Genomic DNA, 21,661 nt, shown 5'->3' with positions numbered 1-21,661 from the left:
GAGAATTTGCCATGAAACTTTTAAAATCCTCCAGTTTCTCGTCCCTCAGCGGTTACGCAGTGGCAGTCATAGCAAGTACAATGTAACATAGCAAATGTACTAAGACATGATAAAGAAACAGAGCTCACAAGGGGCTCACGAAAGTCCAGATCTTCAGAAATTTTTTAGATTATTGATGTGGTCTGAAATCTCTGGATGTTAGTTCTTAAAATAGTTCTTATGGAACAGTCATTTAAGTGCAAATCTTTATCACCACTTTTCTTGTTCTATATATTTCTTTCCCCCTAGAACTTGTTCACCTTGATGTGTATCCAGTTCCTAACTGCCTGGCTTATATGGATATTTCTAGGTAAGAGTATGTTTTTTCTTCGACCTGTGAAATATAAATAAAAGAGACTTATGGAACAATGACATTCACTGTCATCTTGCTGAGTGGGAATGGGGGTAGGAATTGGACCTTGGGATAAGAAAAGACTAATTTTCAGAGTTGGAAGACGTGTTTTTTCATGCTGGTCAGTTCTTTCCTGTTTCCTTTTTATAGATTTACTTTCCTTTTTTTTTTTTTTTTTTTAATTACTGGCCAAAGCAAAATTTGTATTTCTTTATACTTAAAAGAGTATTATTTCCATGATTAAAAGATTTCCTGTTTTATGGAGTTAGAACATGATGATTCAAATGCACACCAATCTGAGGCTTGTACAGAAGTTACTTTCTGGATATGTCTGCATTGTAAGCCCAGCGTAGGTGATGGTTTGATAGTCTACTCATCAGTTTGGCAGCTCCTGCAGCTCCTGATAGTTCTCTGCAGCCCTGGCTGCTGCAAGGATGTCTGCAGTTACCATTTGAATGCATACTTAAATTCCACCTTAATGAAGGAGGTGGGATAAGGGAAGAAATGGAAAAGGGGGTGTTTTAGTTTGTTTTACAGTTCCAGTAATGAATCAGGAAAACATTTATACATGTGCTTAATGGCTGTCGTATTCAAGAAATTAGTCATCTGCATTTAAAGTGATAATCTCATTCATTAGAAAACCTGCTTAAAGCACTCATGCTATTGAGGGTGATCATAACAATTAGTGAGCTAACCTGGGCCATCAACTTGGAAGTTTCACCAGTCCTGAGTTACTCACGTTGTCCTAAATGTGACACACTGGTGTGACTAGGTAAGTGATTTATTGAAAAGTGATCTTGTAAAGCTATGTTCTCCATTTATTTGTTAATGAAATTGGCGCAGAATGCATGATTTTGATCACAAAGTTCTTTTTGTGCTTCCTTGCTGAGATGGCATTGTAACTAAATGGGTAGGGTGTCCCTAGTTTTTTAGCTTGCTTGGAATTTGGGAAATGCATTTGAGATCAGAAAGGAAGCTATCTGAGAAGAGGGGTTGGTTGCCATTGCATATTTTGATTGAGGACTACTGCAGGAATAAACTGAGGGATACAAGTACATGATTGATTTATATTCATGCTTCATAAACATCGTATTCCTGAACTTCAAGTCTACAGGTGCCTGACTATTATTTGACGCCCAATTTGCATCTATGTATTTTGACTGAAGTAGTCATTATGTGAATGCATTTGCACACAATCTCCTCCATGTATCTTGCACTGCTAATTTTTGTCTTTAAGGCAGGATTCAGGAGTGTCCCATGGTGACAATTTGCATGTTTTTGGTGCAGTATTTGGAAAACCTTGCCTCCAAGATGTTAGTTTCCCAGAAGGGATAGTTGCTGTGAAGATAAATGCAAGAAAAGCAAAACAGTTGGCTTGAAAGATACACAAAAAAGATTTTGTGCTGTTCAGTGAGATAGTGAAAGAATGGTAGAGTGGATTTCAGTGAATTTCAGCGATTGAAGATGTATTTCAACTGTGTAAGTGTGAATATCTTCTGAGGAGCATCTCAGAAATTTTTGGAGATATTTCAGCTTTGGTACTCTGATTTTCTTAATACTCCCCTGATAATTTGGAAGCATCTTTTTTCCATTTTCTTAGTGAGTGCACATGCAGGGAGATAACACTGCTGTTAGCTTTCTTGCCCCTCACTCAGGACCTGACTGCGCTGGTAATGCCCTTGTAGAAGGCCATATGATACAATCTCACAGGCAACATGCTATGTAGCAGATTTGTTTCCTGCAGGTATCTCTCTTGAGGTTGTATTCTTAATAGCCTTTACATTTCAATTGTAATTTAGTTACACCTCTTTGTGTTCTTTATTCATAGAAATCACCTGGAAAACCTTCCTGAGTGGGTGTGTGACAGCAGGAAGCTGGAAGTGTTGGATGTTGGCCACAATCAGATACGTGAGCTGCCTGCCCGGTAAGTCTTGCAGACCAGTTGCACAATGGGGAACAGGATAAACAATTCAAAAATAATTGCTGACTCAGTGTTTAGTTTGTTCCAGTGACTGTCAGGGCTGTTTTATCTTTTGTTTGATTTTATTTTTACCTTGTGGGGTGTCATCATGCCTCAAGCTTCCACCCAGTCTTTCTTCTTTTACTTTCATGCAGAGAAAGTAGTGCCTTTGAACTTTGAAGCTGTTCATGCAGCAGGAAAGCCCTTCATTTTTAATACTGCATATTAAATATTTACAGCCATAGCTTTACATGACAGTTTAGAGATCCAGCACTTCATTTTCAGTGATGCTTGGAGACTCCAGTTCACAGCCGTGTTTGAGTGAAAAAAGGTTTAAGGAAGGGAAAGCCTCATCAAGCAAGTAAACTCCTGCAAGAAGAGTGATTGCCTTCATTACCAAGATGATCTCTTTTCCAGAAGTCTAAATTTAAAATTGATAAATATAAATGATAGAAAAAAAAGTCAAGAGGAAGCAAAATAGGAGTTGAGTTTAAATAATAAATGAGTCTTGATATTTTGTTCTAGAGAGAGCTGTCTCTTCCAGGTGAGTTATACTGCTTAGGTGGTGATGTTGGGAATTTTTAAATTTCTGCCTTCACTGGAAGAGAGCTGTTATTTTAGGTGGTTCTGTACACTTTGAAAGGTATGTGAAAGATGATGATGTATCATGAGCTACTAAATCACAGAATAAGCTGAGTTAGAAGGGATGCACAAGGATCATCAAGTACAAATATTTTCCTTAAGGAGCTGTACAGCAGAGAAAAGCATCAAAAACCAAGAATGATAGTTTTTTCTGGGTCAGGTGATTGTGTAAGATGGTGTAAACTTTTCTGTTTTAGTGTCAGAAATGGGAGGAGAATAGATTTCAGAAATATGGGGACAAGAGGATGTGGAGAGATTTACCAAGCAAACTAACAGGCTGATGTACAGACTATTAATCCCTCTGTTTTTTCATACATATACACAAAAAAAATGAAGCTGTGCCTACTCAGAAGGTGGGGGTGCCAAAGTTCATTTTCCTTTCATTTGCACTTCATAACAGTTAGGATTTTCAAGGCATACCGGATATCTCTGGGAGATTAATGATTAGCTGAAATTAGGTACACTCAACATCCCACTTGTCTCTCCTGCCATCTTATCATTAACCCCAGGAAATAGCTTATCTTTGAAAGTTCTTCTTTGTAGTATATGTCTAGATAGCTTAGCTCCTAATAAGTCAGCTCAGTTTTAGGGTCCTGTTCCATTCAAAAGGCGGGCTATGAATATCTGTTAAACTTTAGAGGAAGTTTGGGTCTGGACTCAAATGCAAATGGCTCAACATGCCTAAGTATCAAGTAAATGCAAGTAAAAGCTCAATGAGTGTGTTCAGCTGCACTGCTGTGTACTTTTTCTTCTACGAAGAATGGCATTCTATAAACCTGTGAAGTGAATCAGCAGGGCTCTCCTAGGAGGCTGCTTGTGACACTTAAACACAAATGTGCAAGCCTTGAGTGACCACCATATTCCTGGTAGGGTGAAGGTTGCATCTGATCTAAACAAACTACACTTGATTCTGTGTTTGCATCTTGAAGCAGAAAAATTGTCCTTGAAGACAAAGAGTTGAAGCAGTTGAGATAGAGATTTCTGTACTAGCATTTGTCTCAATTAAGGGTAAAGGGAAAATGTCCCCTGGACTGTAATGCAGCTGTTTTAGCTTTAAAGTAATGAAAAATCACAAAAAGGTTACTCAGTCTTAGCCATTCAGGACAAATTCATAAAAATCATACTGCCAAAGAGAAAGTAAATGCTTCAATTAGGAGTTGCCAAAATGACCTTGTTGCCATCAGTGACCAGATGTTTGTATTTTTGTTCATTTTTTGTCTGTTTTTTTAAAAGATCTATTTCTATTCAACATTGTGTTCTCTTGAAGAGTTGCTAAGTAAAGGAACTGGTACAATGCTATGTAATACAATTACACCAAACTGCGTTTTCTGAGAAGATGCTGATGATGAATGATGTGCTTGTCCTTAGAATTTACTGATTTCACCAAAACTTCCAGTGGGAATTGGGCAAGTGGGAAAGCTGCCTGTTTCAAAAAGCAGTCCCAGCATCCTGGTTCCCCACCCGGCTTGAGAACTAGGCGTTCCAGGCTCATAAGGAGCTTGCTCTTCAATCTCTTTTCAGAGATTCTTTCCAGGTCCTTCAGTGCTTGTGTGACTTGAAAAATAAGAGAAAGCAAATTAGAAAAAAAAAACAAACAACCAAAACCTTCCAAATATTTACTCAGTTCTTCTGAATTAAGGAAAGAAGTAGTCTCTGAGGATTTTGCTACAGTTTGAACTTCTTTTAAAATTTAAAATGGTGCTGCCCCTACCCATCCCTAAAAAAAACCTCAAAGGGAATCTTTTTTTTTTGCTGTCAAACCAGTTCTGCTGTCTACCCCCTGATATTTGGTGTTGACAGTATTAGCCAGTCTCAGAAAATAGAATACAAAGGCAAATCCATAACAGAGAGAATTTCACATGAAAATAGAGTAAAGCAAAAATGGTTAAATAACGAATACGCAATAGATAGGCTTATCACTTTGGTAAGACTTTTCACCCCGTGTTGAGCCTTCTGGAATGATAGGGCTGGCTGTTGACTTGTGTCCATGCTCATAACTCAGACAGTCCGGCCAAGTGAGATAACTGTTAACACTGGCATGCAGATACCGAGAGTGACGGTATCTGTCAGGGGAAAATACTTGATTGATGATTCTGGCAGAATGATCCCATGACCTGATGCATTGTAGGGAAGGGGTAGGGAGGCTCGCTACATGTATTTGGGTCATTGTGACAGAGGGAAGAAGATTTTTGCTTTAATGCTGAATAATTTGAGAGTATTTGATTGAAGCAGGTCAGCATGTTGCATGGGCTCACCAGATTAAACAGTACAGTAGCAGGCATGTAAGACATGTGGCAGATGAAGAATAATCTTTTTTTCTTAATTTGCTGAAAGTGATTTCTGTTCAAAATTGAGAGTTGCTCTATTTTTGGTGTCTTTAGGTGCATGCCTTCATTCCATTGTTTATCCTGTGAATTTAAGCTATGCTGTTTGATCAGAACAGCTATCTTTCTCTTTATGTTGCCCTCTTCTTCCCTCCCCTTCTCCCCAGCCCCACAAAAAACGGAGCAGGGGGGTGGGACTCCGGGTCATCTATTGCTTGTAAAAGCTCAAGAAAGTAAAGCCGATTAGATAAATTTCATTCGCCATAGAACTGGAAAGGAGGCTTTATGTAAGTCTGGTATTAACAGAAAAGAAAAATTGTGGGGGTGGGGAATTGCATTGGATTATGAGTCAGCACATGATGAGTAGAGCACTATAAAGTTTGTGGGGTGACTGGTGATTTCACCCCCACTACTGAAGTGCTAGGGGGATCCCACGTGCAGATTTCTGCAGCCTTTCTTAGCAATTACCTCCTTCACTGTCGTGCTTCTATATTCATGTTTTATACAGTGCCATAAAATAACCCTTTGTCACTACTTTCACTCCTGAATCATCTGTGAACCTCCTTCCCTGTCTCTGAAAACCTTTTGAAGAAGTTGGTGGAGAGTGGGAAGATATTCTTGGATCTGTGCGTAATTAATACCATGTCTGCTAATCAGTTGGCTGAATCACTTTCTTGTAATGAACCACGACACTGTATAGAAATTATCAAATAAACTCTTCAGTTTCAATTTTTCTCATTTTTGGTGTTTTTTATTTCTCTTAAGGTTGTTTAACAACAGTAGCTTGCGGAAGCTGCTGGCAGGGCACAACATGCTAGGAAGGCTCCCAGATCGGCTCGAGCGAACGCAGGTGGAGGTCTTGGACGTGCAGCACAACCAGCTCCTGGAACTGCCATCTAACCTGCTTTTGAAAGCAGACAGGTAAAATTGTAAAAAAATTTGATCCTTTTGACTTGCATGTGATGAACCTCGCCTGGCCTGTTACTTCCTGGTTCAAAGGGTAATCCGAGGTTCCCCTAATTTGAAAGTTGCCAAGCCTTGTGTGGTAAGAACAGATGTCTGCCCAACTCACCAAAACACATTCTTTTTACTCTGGTTTTGTTTCCTTATATGGTTGCTTCTTTTTTCCCAGCAAGCTGCTGCTGAACACCTACTTCTTGAAATCTAGCTGCAGAGTTAAGCACATGCTATTTTCTACTACATATACTGAAATGGTTTAGTGGCAGGTTCTTTAAATACATATTTCTTAGGCTTGTTTGATGGAGTGTGAAAGCTTTTTTTTCCCCCCTTCAGTCAGAGGCTAGAACTTATTTATACCTGTCAAACAAAACAAAATCTCTGCATAAGGCTGTCAGAATAATTCAGTTATTCCCCTGTCCTTGCTTTTTGAATTTTTTTCCCTTGCTTTTTAAATGTTTGTCACTCATTTAGTTGGTGTCACCACTTGATCTGCTTTCTGGATTCTTATTTTTATGCTGCTATTTCTTTAGTATCAGTGTCTTCAAGGTTTTGGTTTTTTTTTCTGAATATGAACATATTCTTCAAGTGACTGTGATTGAAATACAGGATGTTTGGTAGCATCATCTGGGGATGGTGGATGGGCTGGCCCCACTTGGTGTCAGCATTCCTTGCACCTCTTCACTTCCACATATAGTCATGGGATTTCTGAGCGCTCAATGCATGCATAATTTAACAGACAGTGAGATTGTGTGCTGTGGGGTTTTATTTCTAATCCTAGCTGTGACAAAAAGAATGCATAGCTCCTGGCTTTCTTGAGAGGTGCAGAAGCAAAAGAGGTGGTGATCTTGCTGGCAGAGCTTCCTTCCCAATTAAGAGTACTGCAAAACCCCTCATTTTATACTGTTGTTAGTTCTGTCATGTGCCTCTGGTTAAATTTCCTGGAACTGACTTGGAGAATTAGGTTAGTGGTTGAGATGCTTTCTAAATAAATTCTTTAACTGTCCCAAGTTGAATCTGTTAACTTGGAAAGAAAAGAACCCTTTAAGTAATTTTCAGAGAGCTACTGTTATTTTGAAAGCAACAAGAGACATAATTTTGCAAAATTTTTATTAAAGGTTAAATTGTATTATTAGGTTGTAGGTCTAGGATGTAGTGTAGTGCAATTTTGGCAGAGAGAGAACCTGGTTTTTTTGTACTGCAGCTCATTTGTAGGCAGGGATTTTTTTAGGGTGGTGTGGTTTTTTTGGGTTTTTTTGTTTGGGTTTTTTTTGTTTGTTTGTTTGGTTTTTTTTGGTTTTTTTTGGTGTGGTGTTTGTTTGTTTGTTTTTTATGATGCCAAAATGACTGACTACAAGCTAAAACCAGGATTTGGGATAGATTCCCAGGAGTTCACTAGGAATATGCTGAGAAGATGTAGAATTAAAGAATATTTTGAATAAGAGTGTTAAGTTGCTAATTCAGGCTTGGGGAATTTTTTCCCCTTTGCAGCTTTTAAGCAGCACAGGGCTCATGTTTTCAAAGTCTTCTATAGGTCTTAACAAAGTCATGCACCATCACAGGAGATAAACAGAGCTTAGCAGTTCTGACATCTCATCACCAATGCAGCCTCCCTTGCCTGTGATGATGGTAGAAGCAATTGGCTTGGGTGATGTTTTCCCTGTTGATCCCTGTCCTTTAACTTGGCTTAAGATGGTATGGCTTGTCCATGCTGGTTCTTCTGTGGCCGCTGCAAAAGTGAGAACTCTGAAGGAAAACAGCGGCACAGGTTAATATATTAGTGTAGAATGTCAGAGTTTTAAGTTTGGAATTTCCTGCTTGCATCTATCAGCAGCTAAGTGTCAACAGAAATGGATCTGGAAAGGCGTTGAGATTGTTTTGCTTTTAGAAAGGTAAAATGCTTCTCTTCTCCAAGCATTCCCTGGGAAGCACAATCTGTACTGCCAGACGTGCCAAGAGAACTGGTTCTCCTGAGTGATGTGCCATGGTCTCTACCCAGTGTGTAATATTGGACAAATCACTTTACCTTACAGAACCTTTAACTCTGCAGAAAATGACTTGCCTTTTACAGCCCTGAAAAGATTTGGGTTTGTTTTGGTTTGGTTTTTTTGAAAGGTACTTGGGTCTTTGCAACTGACAGATGATATCTTGTCTGGATATGAAGTCTCATGAACTGTGAATTATAAACACTTTCTGTTTCCCAATCCTGAATATTTGATAAAGTGGGTGTGAAGTGCCTTGGGCAAACTTCAGCACAAGCACTGGTGGGCTTTGACATCTAGAACATCTGATGAGGAAAGGAAATCAGTACACTGGTGCACAAAGAGAGAATATCACTTTCACCAAGAAAAAAACCCAAACCCCAAATACTGAAAAACCTCAGTTCTCTTCATAAAATAATCTATGAACATTGATTTTCTACCTTGATCCTTCAAAAAACAATGAAAAGGTGTCATTTTCTGCTGAAGAGTATAATTAGGAATATTTTGTTGGTCTGCTGTTTAATTAATTTTCTATTTTAAACTGCTAGTCCAGGCGAAATTGAGGACTGGCCGATGAAACATCTCTCTGACCAAGATAGAACTTGGTTCTGTTTATTGCACTGAAAGTATGCACATCTTGATCATGTTAGCAAGGATTTCTCTGGTGGGGTGGGGATTTTCTTGGCAAGATCAGTGCTACAGAGGCAGCCAGATAATCTCTTCATTTCTCGTTACCATATGCTGGAAAAGCAGAATTCATGCAAGTGCTGCAGCTGAAGAGGGAAACTCCCAAACTGAGTCCTGAACCTTTTTTCCATGCACCTGCATTCATGAGGCTTTTCATTTCTATCCTCTGCTGCATCTGTTGTGATGCCTTTTCTGCTGTCCTGTTCTTGTACAGACTTTTTACTGCCTTCCTTGAGCAGCTTGGAGGAAAACTACCATTTCATGGCATGGAAACTGTTGCACCAAGTGCTCTCCAGATGAGATCAATGAGTCTTCCAGAGCTTTAGCTGGGCACAGTAGAAAAGCAGTGACAGTGGTCAGGGCAGGGTTAAAAATGGGGAAGCACAGTGGTAAGATGGGGCAGGGTTTGTTTCTTGCCTAAGCAAGAAACAATCCTTTCCAGTTAGAATGAATGTTTTCAGTGTCAACCCTTAAAACAGCCATCGGTCTTCTTAAAGCATTTGTGTGGTGAAGATATGTAGCTGTGATGTGCACAGCTTAAACCTTGGGCTTTGTTTTGTGGTGTCTGGTAGTGGCCAGCTGTGGTGGTTAAGCCAATGTCAGCTATTCAGAGCTTGTCTAGACTGTCTGCATGATTTTTGTTTTCAGCTTTGTTCAGCTGTTCTTACTTAATTTGATTTTCTGTTTGTTTTGAATTTATTTTATTTGTTTTGGGTTTGTTTTTTGCTGGAGTCCTGGAAGGTGACCCAGTTAAATTTTCTTTCATTTGATATTTGCCATTTCCACCCACTGTGGCTGCTTCTATGTGATGCAAGGATTCAGTCCTATCCTGGATGCAGGGGAAGTGTGAGGGGGGAAAACAGAGTCAAATTAATGCCAACTGCTGTTTGAGTGTTTGATGCACATGCTCGTGTTGCAGAAATGCTTAGTTGCATTTGTCTCTTCGTTCCTAGGTTAAGGACTGTAAGCAGATACTTCAGAAACTGGGGAAATCCCAGTTAATAAAATAGCTAAAGATAGGTTAGAAAGTAAGAGCTGACGAGAACAGCAGTTAAGTGGTTGTTTTGGCAGTCCATCAACAGGAAGGGGATTCACTTGAATGTTTCTGTCTTGTAATTTATTTTATTTATTTTTGAAAGAAAAAAAATACTCTCTTCTGCACAGGCTGGCAAAACAGCTTTGATTTCCTCCCCCCTGCCCCAGACATGCTTAGCTTACAGGATTCTTCTTCACATGCTAGCACATTCATAAATTATTTTAGTCTTAGTCAATCAGAAATTGAGGGCATGTCGCTGCAGAAGGCACTGGAGAAGAAATTCTGTATTTTGATTGCTCTGTACTGATGGAGATCTTGGGGCATAGGCCAAACTGGAGATCTTGATTTCTCTACATATTCTCCTTTTGCAACTGCAGTGTTCTTTCCAACTCTTATCAGTACTTTCAAGCTAAACACAGTGATTTTGATTTGCTGCTGCTTCACCAAAGAATGCCATTGTCTGTGTTCCTCTTTTTTAATGTCAAATATTCCTAAGCTTTTTGGAGAATTTACAGTTTTTCAGTGATGGCTGTGTCTTACCCAGCAAGGCAAGTTTGTCAGGCTGCCTCAGAAAATTGTGAGGAATTCAGAGGTGCTCTGTTCTCCCACTTGTCTGCATTCACCTTTTGTGTGTGCTACAGGTAGGCAGCAGTAGTCAAAGTTCAAACCTTCTGCGGTTTTATGTAGAAGAAATTCTTCCTCTGCTTTTGGAAATTCAAATTGAGATGGAATCTTCTGGGAATTAATGGGTAATGGGTATGACTACATATTAGGTGTTTTTAGTTGAATTAAATCCATGTCCTTGATTACAGGCTATTTTTTGGATCGGTCTTTTTACTTATTTTGTCTTTTGGAGAAGTTAAGTCTAGCAAGGGACTTAATACCCCAAAAAACCAAAGGTGACTTATCCCAGCCAGAGATCACTGTTCATGTTATTATTCCAGAGGAGAATATTCATCTTGTCAAAGCTGAAGAATTCAGACATCTCCCTACCAGCACCTTCATTTCTTTCTTCATCTGTGATGCTCTTTTAGTACTTGTTAATTCATGCTTTCCTGGCTGTATTGTGCTCTGATATGTGCTCAGGCTGCTGAATTCAGGTCTTTGTAGTGATGCTGTAGTTTTTTTTTCATGAGCTTGTGGTATAGTGTGTGGGTGGAATTGGAAAGGGAAACAATTAATTTTGGACTGAGCTTTAATACTTGACATTCTGCTTCCATCTGATAAGCTGTATGAGTGGGATATCTTCAAGGAACATGAATCAGTTTAAGTCCATGCACAAGAGAGATGGGAACAGTTGTGCCCAAGTAAATTTCCACTCCTCTGGAGGGCATTTATAAGATGTGCCTTCTAAGGTAGCAGCTGGCACATTGCACAAGGATGAAGAAATATGGGAGTGGAAATAACCTGCCCAAGGATTTCTGTGTTGAATCAGTGAGAGGAAAAACCTGAGGGGCAGCTACAGTTTTAGGTTTTGCTGGGTTTTTTGGTTGTTGGGTTTTTGTTCTGAGGTTTCTTTGGGTTGGTTTTTTTTGTTGTTGTTGTTTTGTTTTTAACATAAGATTATAGCACAGAATTGATAAATCTTTGGCACTAGGAATCTGATGGTTCATTCTGTTCTCTGCCCAACGAATAGTGTCCCTATTTTAATATTTCATTTTTATTTTTAAATCTAGACAATATCTTGAAATAATTATTATTTCAGAATGTTTTTTGCCATTTCAATGTAACAGCTGGTCTAAAAGCATGTAAGCAAGCAACACACTCATTTCCAAATGCTGATTTAATTCTAATTATGTCATCTAGAGACAAAGATGAGTGTGACTGCTCTGACCCTGACTGTCAGTTGTTTAAGGTGAAACACCCTGCTACCACAGGGTTCCCATTCTAAGTTGTTGGCAAGACTTTTGCTAGTCACCTAAACATTGTTCACAAAAAGGCACTAGCCTGTAAGTTAGGATGATGGGGATTTATTTCTAGTGTCATTGTGTCAGTCCCTGGAAGATATAGCAAAATATCTGGGTGGGGGGAATGGTGTGTGTGTCCAGAGCATCAACTCTCCTCTCTACCTTCCCCATTGGAAAATACAGTCAGCAAAACTTATTTCTGACAGGAACACACAGATTCCACTCACTTTTATTACCAGTGAGGGAACAAATTGAAATCTTTTGTTACATTTCACCAGTGTTGAAAGTTTATTAAAAACAGAAAAATGATTAATTTTTATTTTGAATTTAAAATGGCTACAGTACACGGTATTCATCTCAGCTGTATCAGAGTAATGTACCTTTTATTAATTGAAGCTTTTAGTTGTACTTTGGGCTAGCTGTTCTTGGTCAGACTTCACAGCCATAAGGTGATGATGCTGTCTACCTCTTCGGTTGCTGGTACCTGGGACACACTCCAGGTTTTTCTTGTGCAGCTTGCAAGAACAAAACTAAGATACAGGTGGTACTTCAGAAGAGCATGACCTGTCTCAGAGTGTGTTTTGCTGTCACCTCTTATCCCCGTCTTTCCTGTGAGAACTCACTTTTCCCAGCAGCCTTAAACCTAATTGTTACTTAAGCCTTTCCAGCTTGAGCTGAAGATGACCATTTTGTACTATGAATGGTACAAAAAATACTGTGGCTTCAATGTTAATCAAAGTGCCTTTATTTTGTGGAGAGGGAAGACTATCATGCACATTAGATTGAAGTTCCCAAAGTAGTAACTGTCTGTACTTTAGTAATAGCTGTACTTGCTGCTGTTTAATTAAGCACAGGATCTGTTGATGCGGTGTGCTTTGGTTTAATGATCCAGCCTTGAATGAGCTTAGTATATTTTTAGTTTGTAGCTAAAGGGTGAAATTGAGCATCTTTTTAGAATAAATAAATAAATTAAAAACCCCTTTCAGCGCTTATTTCCTTCTCTGTACTAATCCTTCCTCCCCTCCCTTCCTCCTCTGGATTTTTAGCACCCTTGTGAATAATGAATGAGCCTGAGGATTAAACTGTGTTTCTCTGAAGTGGACTTCTCTGTCTGTGTAAAAACAGCTAACCTGGTTCTGTGCAGTGCTGAGAGGCTTTTGCTTCTGATGGAAATAGTGGGGTTTTTTTTAATCCTTTGGCATTCCACGTGACTCCTGTAGTGTGTCTGACCCTTATTTACTGCTGAGCAAGTTTGAACCAGCTGCTACTCCTGCAAACCCACTTCATTCAAAGTAATAGACCTTAAAGGTCAGTGTGGACTCCTGTGTGCACGGGAGCAGCCATCAATATTTTATCACTTTCTCTTAAGATTGATGACAGGAACGCACCTACCTTTTGTGTCCTGATCAGTGGGCTTTACAGGCTTGAGACAGCACATTTATGAGTCTTTTTTCTTGAATGCAGCTTTTCCCACTGCAGCTGCCTGTTCTCATTAGTTGGTAGGAGCAGGACAGCCTGGTCTGAATGCGGTTGCTGCGGACTGGCAAGCCCACACTTCCTTCTGCATTGCTCCAAGGCAGCCTTTTCTGAAATCGGAAGGAAGGAAGAGAGGTCCCATATCTGTTGCAAAGGCATGGTCATGCCAGAGTTGGTTCCTAAAGGATAAACAGTCTTATTTTTCCATTTGTCTGGAATTACTGATGTGAGTTCTAGCCACCAAGGTACCTACAGTGCTGCTGTTCTCACCATACTCCCTAGCAAGCATGAATCCTCTGCCCATGGAACTTCTCTGGCAGGAATGGGCAGTGCCTATACTTCAGCAGGTCTTGTTCCCATCCTGGAAAAGGCCTTTGGGAGAGAAAGAATAATTCCATTTCTGTGCTCTTTCAGTTGTTGTTCATTGTGGTGGGACTGCAAAAGCATGGCCTTCTGCTGTGTTAGGGAGCAGGAGAGAGGCACTCAAAAAAGCTATGCAAAGATAAGGCTCTCTTGCTGGACACATCAGCAAGCAAGGACGTAACTTTTAAAATTTAATTTGCTACTAGCACAGTCTCTCTTTAAAATCTAAAACACAAATTACTGCTTGGTCTCAGGTTTTGGTTTTTGTTGTGGTTGATGCTTCTTTTTCTATCCAAATATTCAAAGAGTATTTTTCGTATCTTGTAGTTGCTCTCAGGCCTGCAGGTTTAAACAAAAGGTCTGTACCTTAGACTGTGTTTAAAATACTGAAAAACTGGCTGGCCTTTTTTTTACCATTGACTTGTTTAGTCTCTTGAAAGGCAATTCTCATGGTTTGTTGATGATGAATACAGAAGTCATTTTTACATGTAATGAGTATGGAAATGATGTGGTTTGTTATTGCTCTTACCTGTAGCTACAGCTGTAGTAATATTGGAGATACTGAGCTCTTGATAACAGGATAGAGGCACTTCAACGTACTCTTTTTGCTGATGTTTTGTTCTCACAAATGTGGTCATTGAAAACAAGATCAGAAGTTCTGCTCCTATAATGCTGGACTTTTGGTCTGTTGTGAGCTCGTTGCTTTTGACCTTATGACTATCTTAAGTTAACTCTTAAAAGTAGAGTTTTTTATTTATACTTCTAGACAAAAACCTGCAGGATGTTTGACTGAGCTCCCTTATGTAACTTCTCTTTGCAGCCTGAGATTTCTTAATGCCTCTGCCAACAAACTGGAAATGCTTCCTCCAGCCACCCTTTCTGAAGAAACCCATAGCATCTTGCAGGAGTTGTATTTGACCAATAACAACCTCACAGATAAATGTGTACCCTTGTTAACAGGCCACCCACACCTGAAAATCTTGCACATGGCTTACAATCGCCTACAGAGCTTCCCTGCAAGGTAAGGAACTCGTTTCCCTGCCTCTGGCCCACGGGTGGGTGGGCATCATGAAGTATTTTCGCAGTGAGAACTGAATTGCACAGGAATGTGGTGGCAGAGGCTGCATTTTGGGTGTAGTGGTACCACAGTGGGTGGATTCCCCCGCTTATGCCCTCCTGCACATTGCTCCCCTCTCTTGCAGTGCAGGCAAATGAGTGATGCTTGTTACTTGGTGAGTTTTCATGGCGCTTGAAACTGTTTTCAGCTGTTCTAATTCAGCATGGTCACTCTATGCTTTTGGAAGTCAAGCAAGGAGGTCTTCTGTTCTCCCTGGCTTGGTAAATTTGCTTACACCTGGTGAGCTTCTCCTCACAAGAGATTGTGAGCACAGCCGTCTGGAAATGTCCTCTGGAAGTGGACTAAACTCCACTAGGGGAAAATCATCTCAAGTCCAGAAGGAGATTCTGCCTTGGCAGCAATTTCTGCGCTTTCAGTTCACTCTGTTTTAATCAGAAATCTTTCAAGTGTAAGATGTGCTGTAAAACTGATGGGGTACAACCTTGAAAAAGAGATGCCAATAAATAATGGAAGGGACATCTTTGTCCTTGTGTGATATTCTGAGCAGCTGGGCTCCAGAAGCAAGGAGAAGGGACAGAGATGAATTTAGGGGGAAGAGGTGAGTGGGGTGCCAGAAGAGGGAGGGGAAAATGTGAGGTGCAGAGATGCAGTGAGAAACTAGGGTTGATAGAAAGGGGGAGAAAGGAGGAAAGAGTGCAAGTGAGCTGGTAAGCAGTGGGGATGCAAGGAAAATAAGTAATTTGAAAGGTAGCGTTAACAAACACTGACAGAAGAAGTACACATTTTGTTGCACAACTGTGTTAGCATCTGACATGAGGAGAGCTGACAGGCACTGCTGTGAACAAGAATCAAAGTCTGTGATTTTGTTCCCTTAAAGTAACAAAAACCATTGCTCTTATCACCGCTTCAAAATAAAATATGTGTATATTAGAAGAAAACTTCTCAAATTCTTGTTTTTGCAGCAAAATGGCCAAGCTGGAAGAGTTGGAGGAAATTGATATTAGTGGGAACAAACTGAAAGCCATTCCAACAACCATCATGAACTGCAGACGTATGCATACTGTAATTGCTCATTCCAACTGCATTGAAGTCTTCCCAGAAGTCATGCAGCTTTCTGAAATAAAGGTATGGAATGAATGCACTTTGGAAGAAGCAAGCGTAATGCAATTTTACCAGTTCTCTTCTGCCCTTGTGTCTCTCATTGCTATGAGACAGTATATTCTCAGAGAGTATGGAGATCTGACAGTTGCTTTCTCCTCTGAAGTCATAGGCAAAATACTTGCCTCTGTGCAGCCTCAGAGGGAAATGGAGAAGCCTCAAAATCTGATTTTATGCTTACCTTGGTTACTCTGTATCTTTTCTGCCAGATAAGTGTTAATTGTCTTCCTGTGGCAGTCTGTTTTGATACAACTTAAACGTTTGCAAGAGCTGTGCCTAATTAACTCTTTGTGCCTTGGCAATCAGCTGATTCTGTAGGAATGGGCTTTGTTTAGAGCGCGTCTTAAAAACTGCTGAAGGTGCAGAACAGGATAGGGACACAGATAAATTCAGGGAGCACAGGATTTGATATTTAGGCAATCTACTTTCATTTTCCTAATTGCAGTCATATTTTGCACAATGGTAAGATTAGCTAATCTGTCTCCTGTCTGTGTTTCCAGAAGTAATTCTGCACTTTTCCCAACGTTTCTTTTTGAGGGAGGCATTCTTCACTTGACCACACTACAAACGCTACTCCTTAATCCTGTGAACTGAGTTCCTGCTTCTTGCCTGGTTCTAGTGCAGACTAGTTTGCACTGTGTGCCCTTTCTGCTGGACAGAGCTGGGAGACGGTTGTCTCACAGCATACAAATCTTGTGATACAGAAGAAAAATCTGTCCTTCTCTGAGGCTGAGAACTGATTACCTATTCAGGGACTCAAAACAACTTAAGTGTCCTTCTGGCGCTTTGTGAAGTCAAAAGGCTAAGTTCCCAGCCTGCTGTGTGTGCCTCAGTGTCTGGGGTCATGGAAAGCAGCAGGAGCAATAATTCTGTTGGACAAGGGAGTATACGTAAAGATGAGCTTTGTGGTTTCAGCCAGGAAATCTCAAACAAATTCCTGGCTATTTGAATACTCCTCCCTCTTTGGAACAATGGCCAGAGGAAGCAGAGGGCCATTTAGAATCAATCAGAAGTAAAGCCTTTTTTCTTAGAGGAAGAATTGGGGTGGGGGAGCAAAGCTCTGCATAGTAAACATTTCTTTAAAAATACGAGGGTGGTGTTAGCAAAAAAAGGAAAAAATGATAATGTAAACATACCGATAGGGAACAGTCACCTTTTTCCTTTTCCTTGTGTGTCTTGGGGAAAACTGAATGCTTTATAGAAGTGTTGTATTTAAAGTGCTACTTGGCCACATTGAACAGCAAAATGCTCTTGGAAGAGCTGGCAGTTTTCTTCCTGCTGGTTCCCTATGGTTTAGTTCTCTTCAGCAAAAGAAAGAGATGTGGACGTCACTAAGTGTTTTGGGAATGCAGGGATAACGTGTGGCTTAATTTAAGAGGGCAAAGTGTTCTTTGACTCCACCTTTGTGGCAGGAAAATGCCTGGTCAGTACTCAATCCTAGTGTTGACTTATATGGGATGAGTTCATATAATTGCCAGATGGGAAGGTGCCTTGTTGGACATAGGAGTTCTGGCCTTTGGGTGATTCCTCTAGGTCAGGGTTGGTGTTTATCAATCTGGAGATAAAGCATGAGCTACCTGCCTGTATCCATTTCTTGCCCTTACCCCGAGCTCCTTCTTAGATATGGGGTGGCATTCAAAATATACCAGAGTGCAGAATTTATTTCTTTAACTATGGATTTGGTCATGTGGTGAAATAAGCTTGTTTTTAGCAAAGCACAAAGTCATCTAGTCTAATGTCACCTCTGTGATTATATCATACTTGATGATTAATTTTAACTGAAGTGGCATTCACTCTAAACTCCTGGGGAAACTCTGCTACCTGAGGTAATGGCTGTTTTACTTTAATTAGCCTGAGAGGCTGACGTATTATGTTTTTGGTGTCAGTATCACTGGAACAGTTAGTAGCAGCAGTTACTATGCTGTCTGAAATGATTTCAGAAGGAAGACTAGTGTAAATGATGATGCTTTTACAATTGCAGTGACTCCAGGGCTTCCAGATACAAGGTCATTTTAAAGATATAATTGTCTCTAAGCCTTTTTTACACACTACAGTCAAGGCTGCAGAAGCTGTGTGTTGTCCTCTCTTTTAAAGAGCCCAGTGGAGACCTTGGAAATACCTTGCACAATGCATTTTTTTGGGGTTTTATTGTCTTTTATGACAGGTATTTATACTGTCAGAGTTAGGTTTGCCCTGTGCACGCTGAAATGTCTTATGTGAACTGCCGAGCAGCTGGAAGCACTCACACCTGAGTGCCCCAGCAGACTCTTCCCTGCAGCTGTTGTGTGACTTCAGTTTCCTTGCTTTACAAAAGAAAAACACCAAATAGGATAATATTGCTATGAGCACCTTCAGCTACAAGTGGAAATAACCCAGGTCCCTTCCAGCCTTGAACACAACAGTTACAGAGCTGTGAAAGCAGCAGTCTGCCTAAGCAGATGCTCCCTGTTAAACCCTGTCTTCCAGCTGGCCCATCCAGTGCAAAATCCTGCGTGCAGTTGCAGTTGTTCTTCTGGTGCTGCCTGGGCGGGGCAAAACCAGCTTGTGTTAAAATAACACGGGAGGAAATTGGGATAAGTTAGGAAATAAACTTTCCTGCTTGCCTGTGGAGGAGAACAAGGACTAAATTTAACACAGACCCACAGCAGGTCCCTCTTAGCCTATTCTTCAAAGAGTACCAGTAACACCTAAGAAATTCCATCCTGATAAATAAACCATCTTCACTAGTGCCTAGGGATCAAGGGATCTGCTGTAGAGTGTCACTTAAATGCACACTGAGCATTTAAGGAGAACATTGGAATTACTGGTATTTGTACTTTCCATTACAGCATGCTCTTCCAACAAATATGTAATGGCATGGAGGTGTTGAACACAGCAAGGCCTGCTGGCAGCTACCTTAATCTGCAAAGTAGTTGCTGGCTCTCTGGAAGCAGCAAGGAGTTGTGCAGAGGGAAAAAGCTCGCTGGAATAACTGCTGCTAAGCTGTCTATTACTTTGTTTGCGTGACCGATTTAAACTTTGATTTCCTTATCAGGCTTAGATAACGTCAGCAGTTTGTTCTTCATAGATAATAAAGCCTCCATATTAGACAATCTCAGGATTCAAGATTTGGGTCAGAAATTTTTTACTTTCATTGCACTTATTTAATAAAGTGTTTGGTGACTGTTCTTTTCCAGGATTTACTAGGTTATCTTATGTCTGCTTCCAGCTCAGGAGCTGATGTGTTTGAATATACCTACAAAAATGAAAGTGCCTTTCTTGTATTGATGGAAATTACATAATGGTCAAAATGTGCAGCTAGAAAAAGTCTCCCTCTGCCCCTTTCATCTCTTTTATTAAAGTTTCTGAAGTCTTTCACTTTTGCAACTAGAAAATGGCCTTTCAGAAAGATGTCCTCTGTCCTCTGTTAAATACCAATCTGCTCTGTCCTCTCAGATTTTTTTTTTGTTTTTGTTTTGTTTTTTGTTTGGTTTTTTTGTTTGTTTATATTGTTTTTTCAGTTTTTGGGGCATACTACATCCTGTGGTTGTTTGGAGGTTTGATTTGTTCTCATATGCCCTATTTTTCCCTGTATATTGACTTTCATTTGGATACACTGGTTTAAACAGTGTTTGGAGATTTTATCATTTTAGTGCACTTGTTCTAGCTAATTTGTGCTTAGCTGGTCGATAGCCTGCAAGTTTCTTTGCTGTTTTCTATTTTTGAAATGTTTAAACTTTATTTTTTTCACTCTTTTTTAAAAAATTGATTTAGTATTTAAATACAAATCCCTCTAAGATGACACTAATTAAAAACATGTTTAAAACTGCTCCAGTATTTTCCCCCCTCTACTCCTCCCTTCCGCATACATTAATAACATGGCTTATTTTAATATCCCTCAGTAAATACTGAATTCCTTGGAGCCTGCTGCCAGTGGCTTAGAAGCCCCAGCTGTACTTATCTCCATTTCCTTTGTCTATTAAGTGACTGTTTTCGTTAATAACATTCTTCCTTAATTAATTTGAAAATCCACTGACTATATCTGTGAAGAGCAGACAAAACTTACTGGTTTTATAACAAGATGACACCTGACTAGAGATGGAAGTGAAAGGAACATATTTCTAGGTGTCCCAGACATCTGGCAAGATGGCTAAATGCCATGTAAGAATTTCTTTTGTAAGAAGCACTTACTTAAATGAATGGTCTTAGGTCTTGATTGCAGCCTTTATTGTTCATGAAACATGCATTACTACATTTAGTCAAAATTTGTATGATCTTGGTGACAGCTGAATTCTCTTGTTTTTTTGGCTGCTTTCCTTTTGCAGTGTGTGGACCTAAGCTGCAATGAACTAAGTGAAGTCACATTGCCTGAAAACCTGCCTCCAAAACTGCAGGAGCTGGACCTGACTGGAAATCCCAGATTAGCCCTGGATCACAAAACCCTAGAGCTTCTGAAGTAAGTTACCTTACAGAGTGGGGAAGGAGAAGAACAATTCTAGATGCGCAAACCACAATACACAGAGGTGGAATCTCTTTTAAGGAATATGGTTCTCTGTTGCTAGTGGATCAGAAAGTAACAGATTGTATGAATAGGTCAGAAATTGATGCTTCAATGAAGAGGATAACTTTACCTATTTTGGTGCAATTGCTTTCAGCTGTAACTCCTGGAGGGACCATTGTTTGGCCAGTTTGATTCCATTTTACTTCTGACATTAGATTCAGCCAAAAGATATATTTTATACCACTGATGAGATGCCAGTAAGCTGCTTGCTATATCTTTTTGTTGCATTCATCCTGCTTGGGTCTGACTTTGCCATTGTGATTGTGATAATTTTTACCTCTTCACATACTGTCTCTTGTTCCCCTTAATATCTCTCTGCTTCTGTGCTAGAAATTATATATTTTTTTTTAATATTTAAACTGCTAACTTGCTTCTCTCACTCTATTTGCCGAAGAACTGGTTCCTTTGCTTTGGGACCTTCAGTTTCCTTCCTGTCTACCTGTTTCTTTCCTGCCCTGGGATTTAAGTATCATCCATAACTGATATTCCTCAAGTGCTTTGTCCCTTCTTCTGTAGTGTGATGAGGAGCTGTTGCAGTAAACCAGCTAATCTGTGGTGCTGCCTTGACCTTTTTGTATATCCTGTAGGAAACTTCACCAGCTTCAAGGTTCCTTCTAAATCTCTTTTATTCTTAGACATTGAATGGTTCCAAGGAGGATTGATTTACTTTTTAGGGGCTGAGCAGTAACTTCATGTTCTTTGCTTTTAAATAGTTAAGATCAGACACTGGAGTAGTAACCCCCATCTCTTGTGCAAACAAGGGAAATTTACAGTGTGAGTTCACTTTTAGCATGAATCAACAGATTTTCAAAATAGAGGTGGAAATTTGACTAATGATGATTTCTCACGGATAAAAACAGGAGTCCATATTCAGCCAGTGAAATAAGGGGTATGACTCTATTTTGAGAGTAGCTCTGTTGCATACAGCAAATCTTCCTGAAGAAGCAGTATGTAATACTGCTCTGGTTCATAGGGCAAAAGATATTTATGTTTTATAGAGTTAATGAATAGTGTCAAAACTTAGTGAAAGTTCATCATTCATAGTGAATAATCCAGTAGACAAGATGGGCACACATTCCCTTGCTACATTAGTATTTAGGCAACATTAGTAGCATCCTTGTACAAATCTAGATTCCAAGTAGTTGAAGAGTAATGTGGCC

At 39.9% G+C, this 21,661-nt stretch overlaps 1 protein-coding gene across 1 annotated transcript in view; it reads left to right on the top strand.

The window, feature by feature from the left end:
* Positions 1-21,661, top strand: part of PHLPP1 (PH domain and leucine rich repeat protein phosphatase 1) — a 136,241-nt gene that overhangs the window by 104,582 nt on the left and 9,998 nt on the right. Inside the window, exons 8-13 of the mRNA XM_015617996.1 lie at positions 289-349; positions 2,220-2,315; positions 6,083-6,238; positions 14,546-14,746; positions 15,766-15,928; positions 20,266-20,396. Of these exons, the coding sequence (XP_015473482.1) occupies positions 289-349; positions 2,220-2,315; positions 6,083-6,238; positions 14,546-14,746; positions 15,766-15,928; positions 20,266-20,396 (808 nt within the window). The remainder of the gene's footprint in view (positions 1-288; positions 350-2,219; positions 2,316-6,082; positions 6,239-14,545; positions 14,747-15,765; positions 15,929-20,265; positions 20,397-21,661) is intronic.

Source organism: Parus major, chromosome 2 (genome assembly GCF_001522545.3).
Source record: "Parus major isolate Abel chromosome 2, Parus_major1.1, whole genome shotgun sequence".
Lineage (NCBI taxonomy): Eukaryota > Metazoa > Chordata > Aves > Passeriformes > Paridae > Parus > Parus major.
This window is presented reverse-complemented; position numbering and strand designations above follow the sequence as displayed.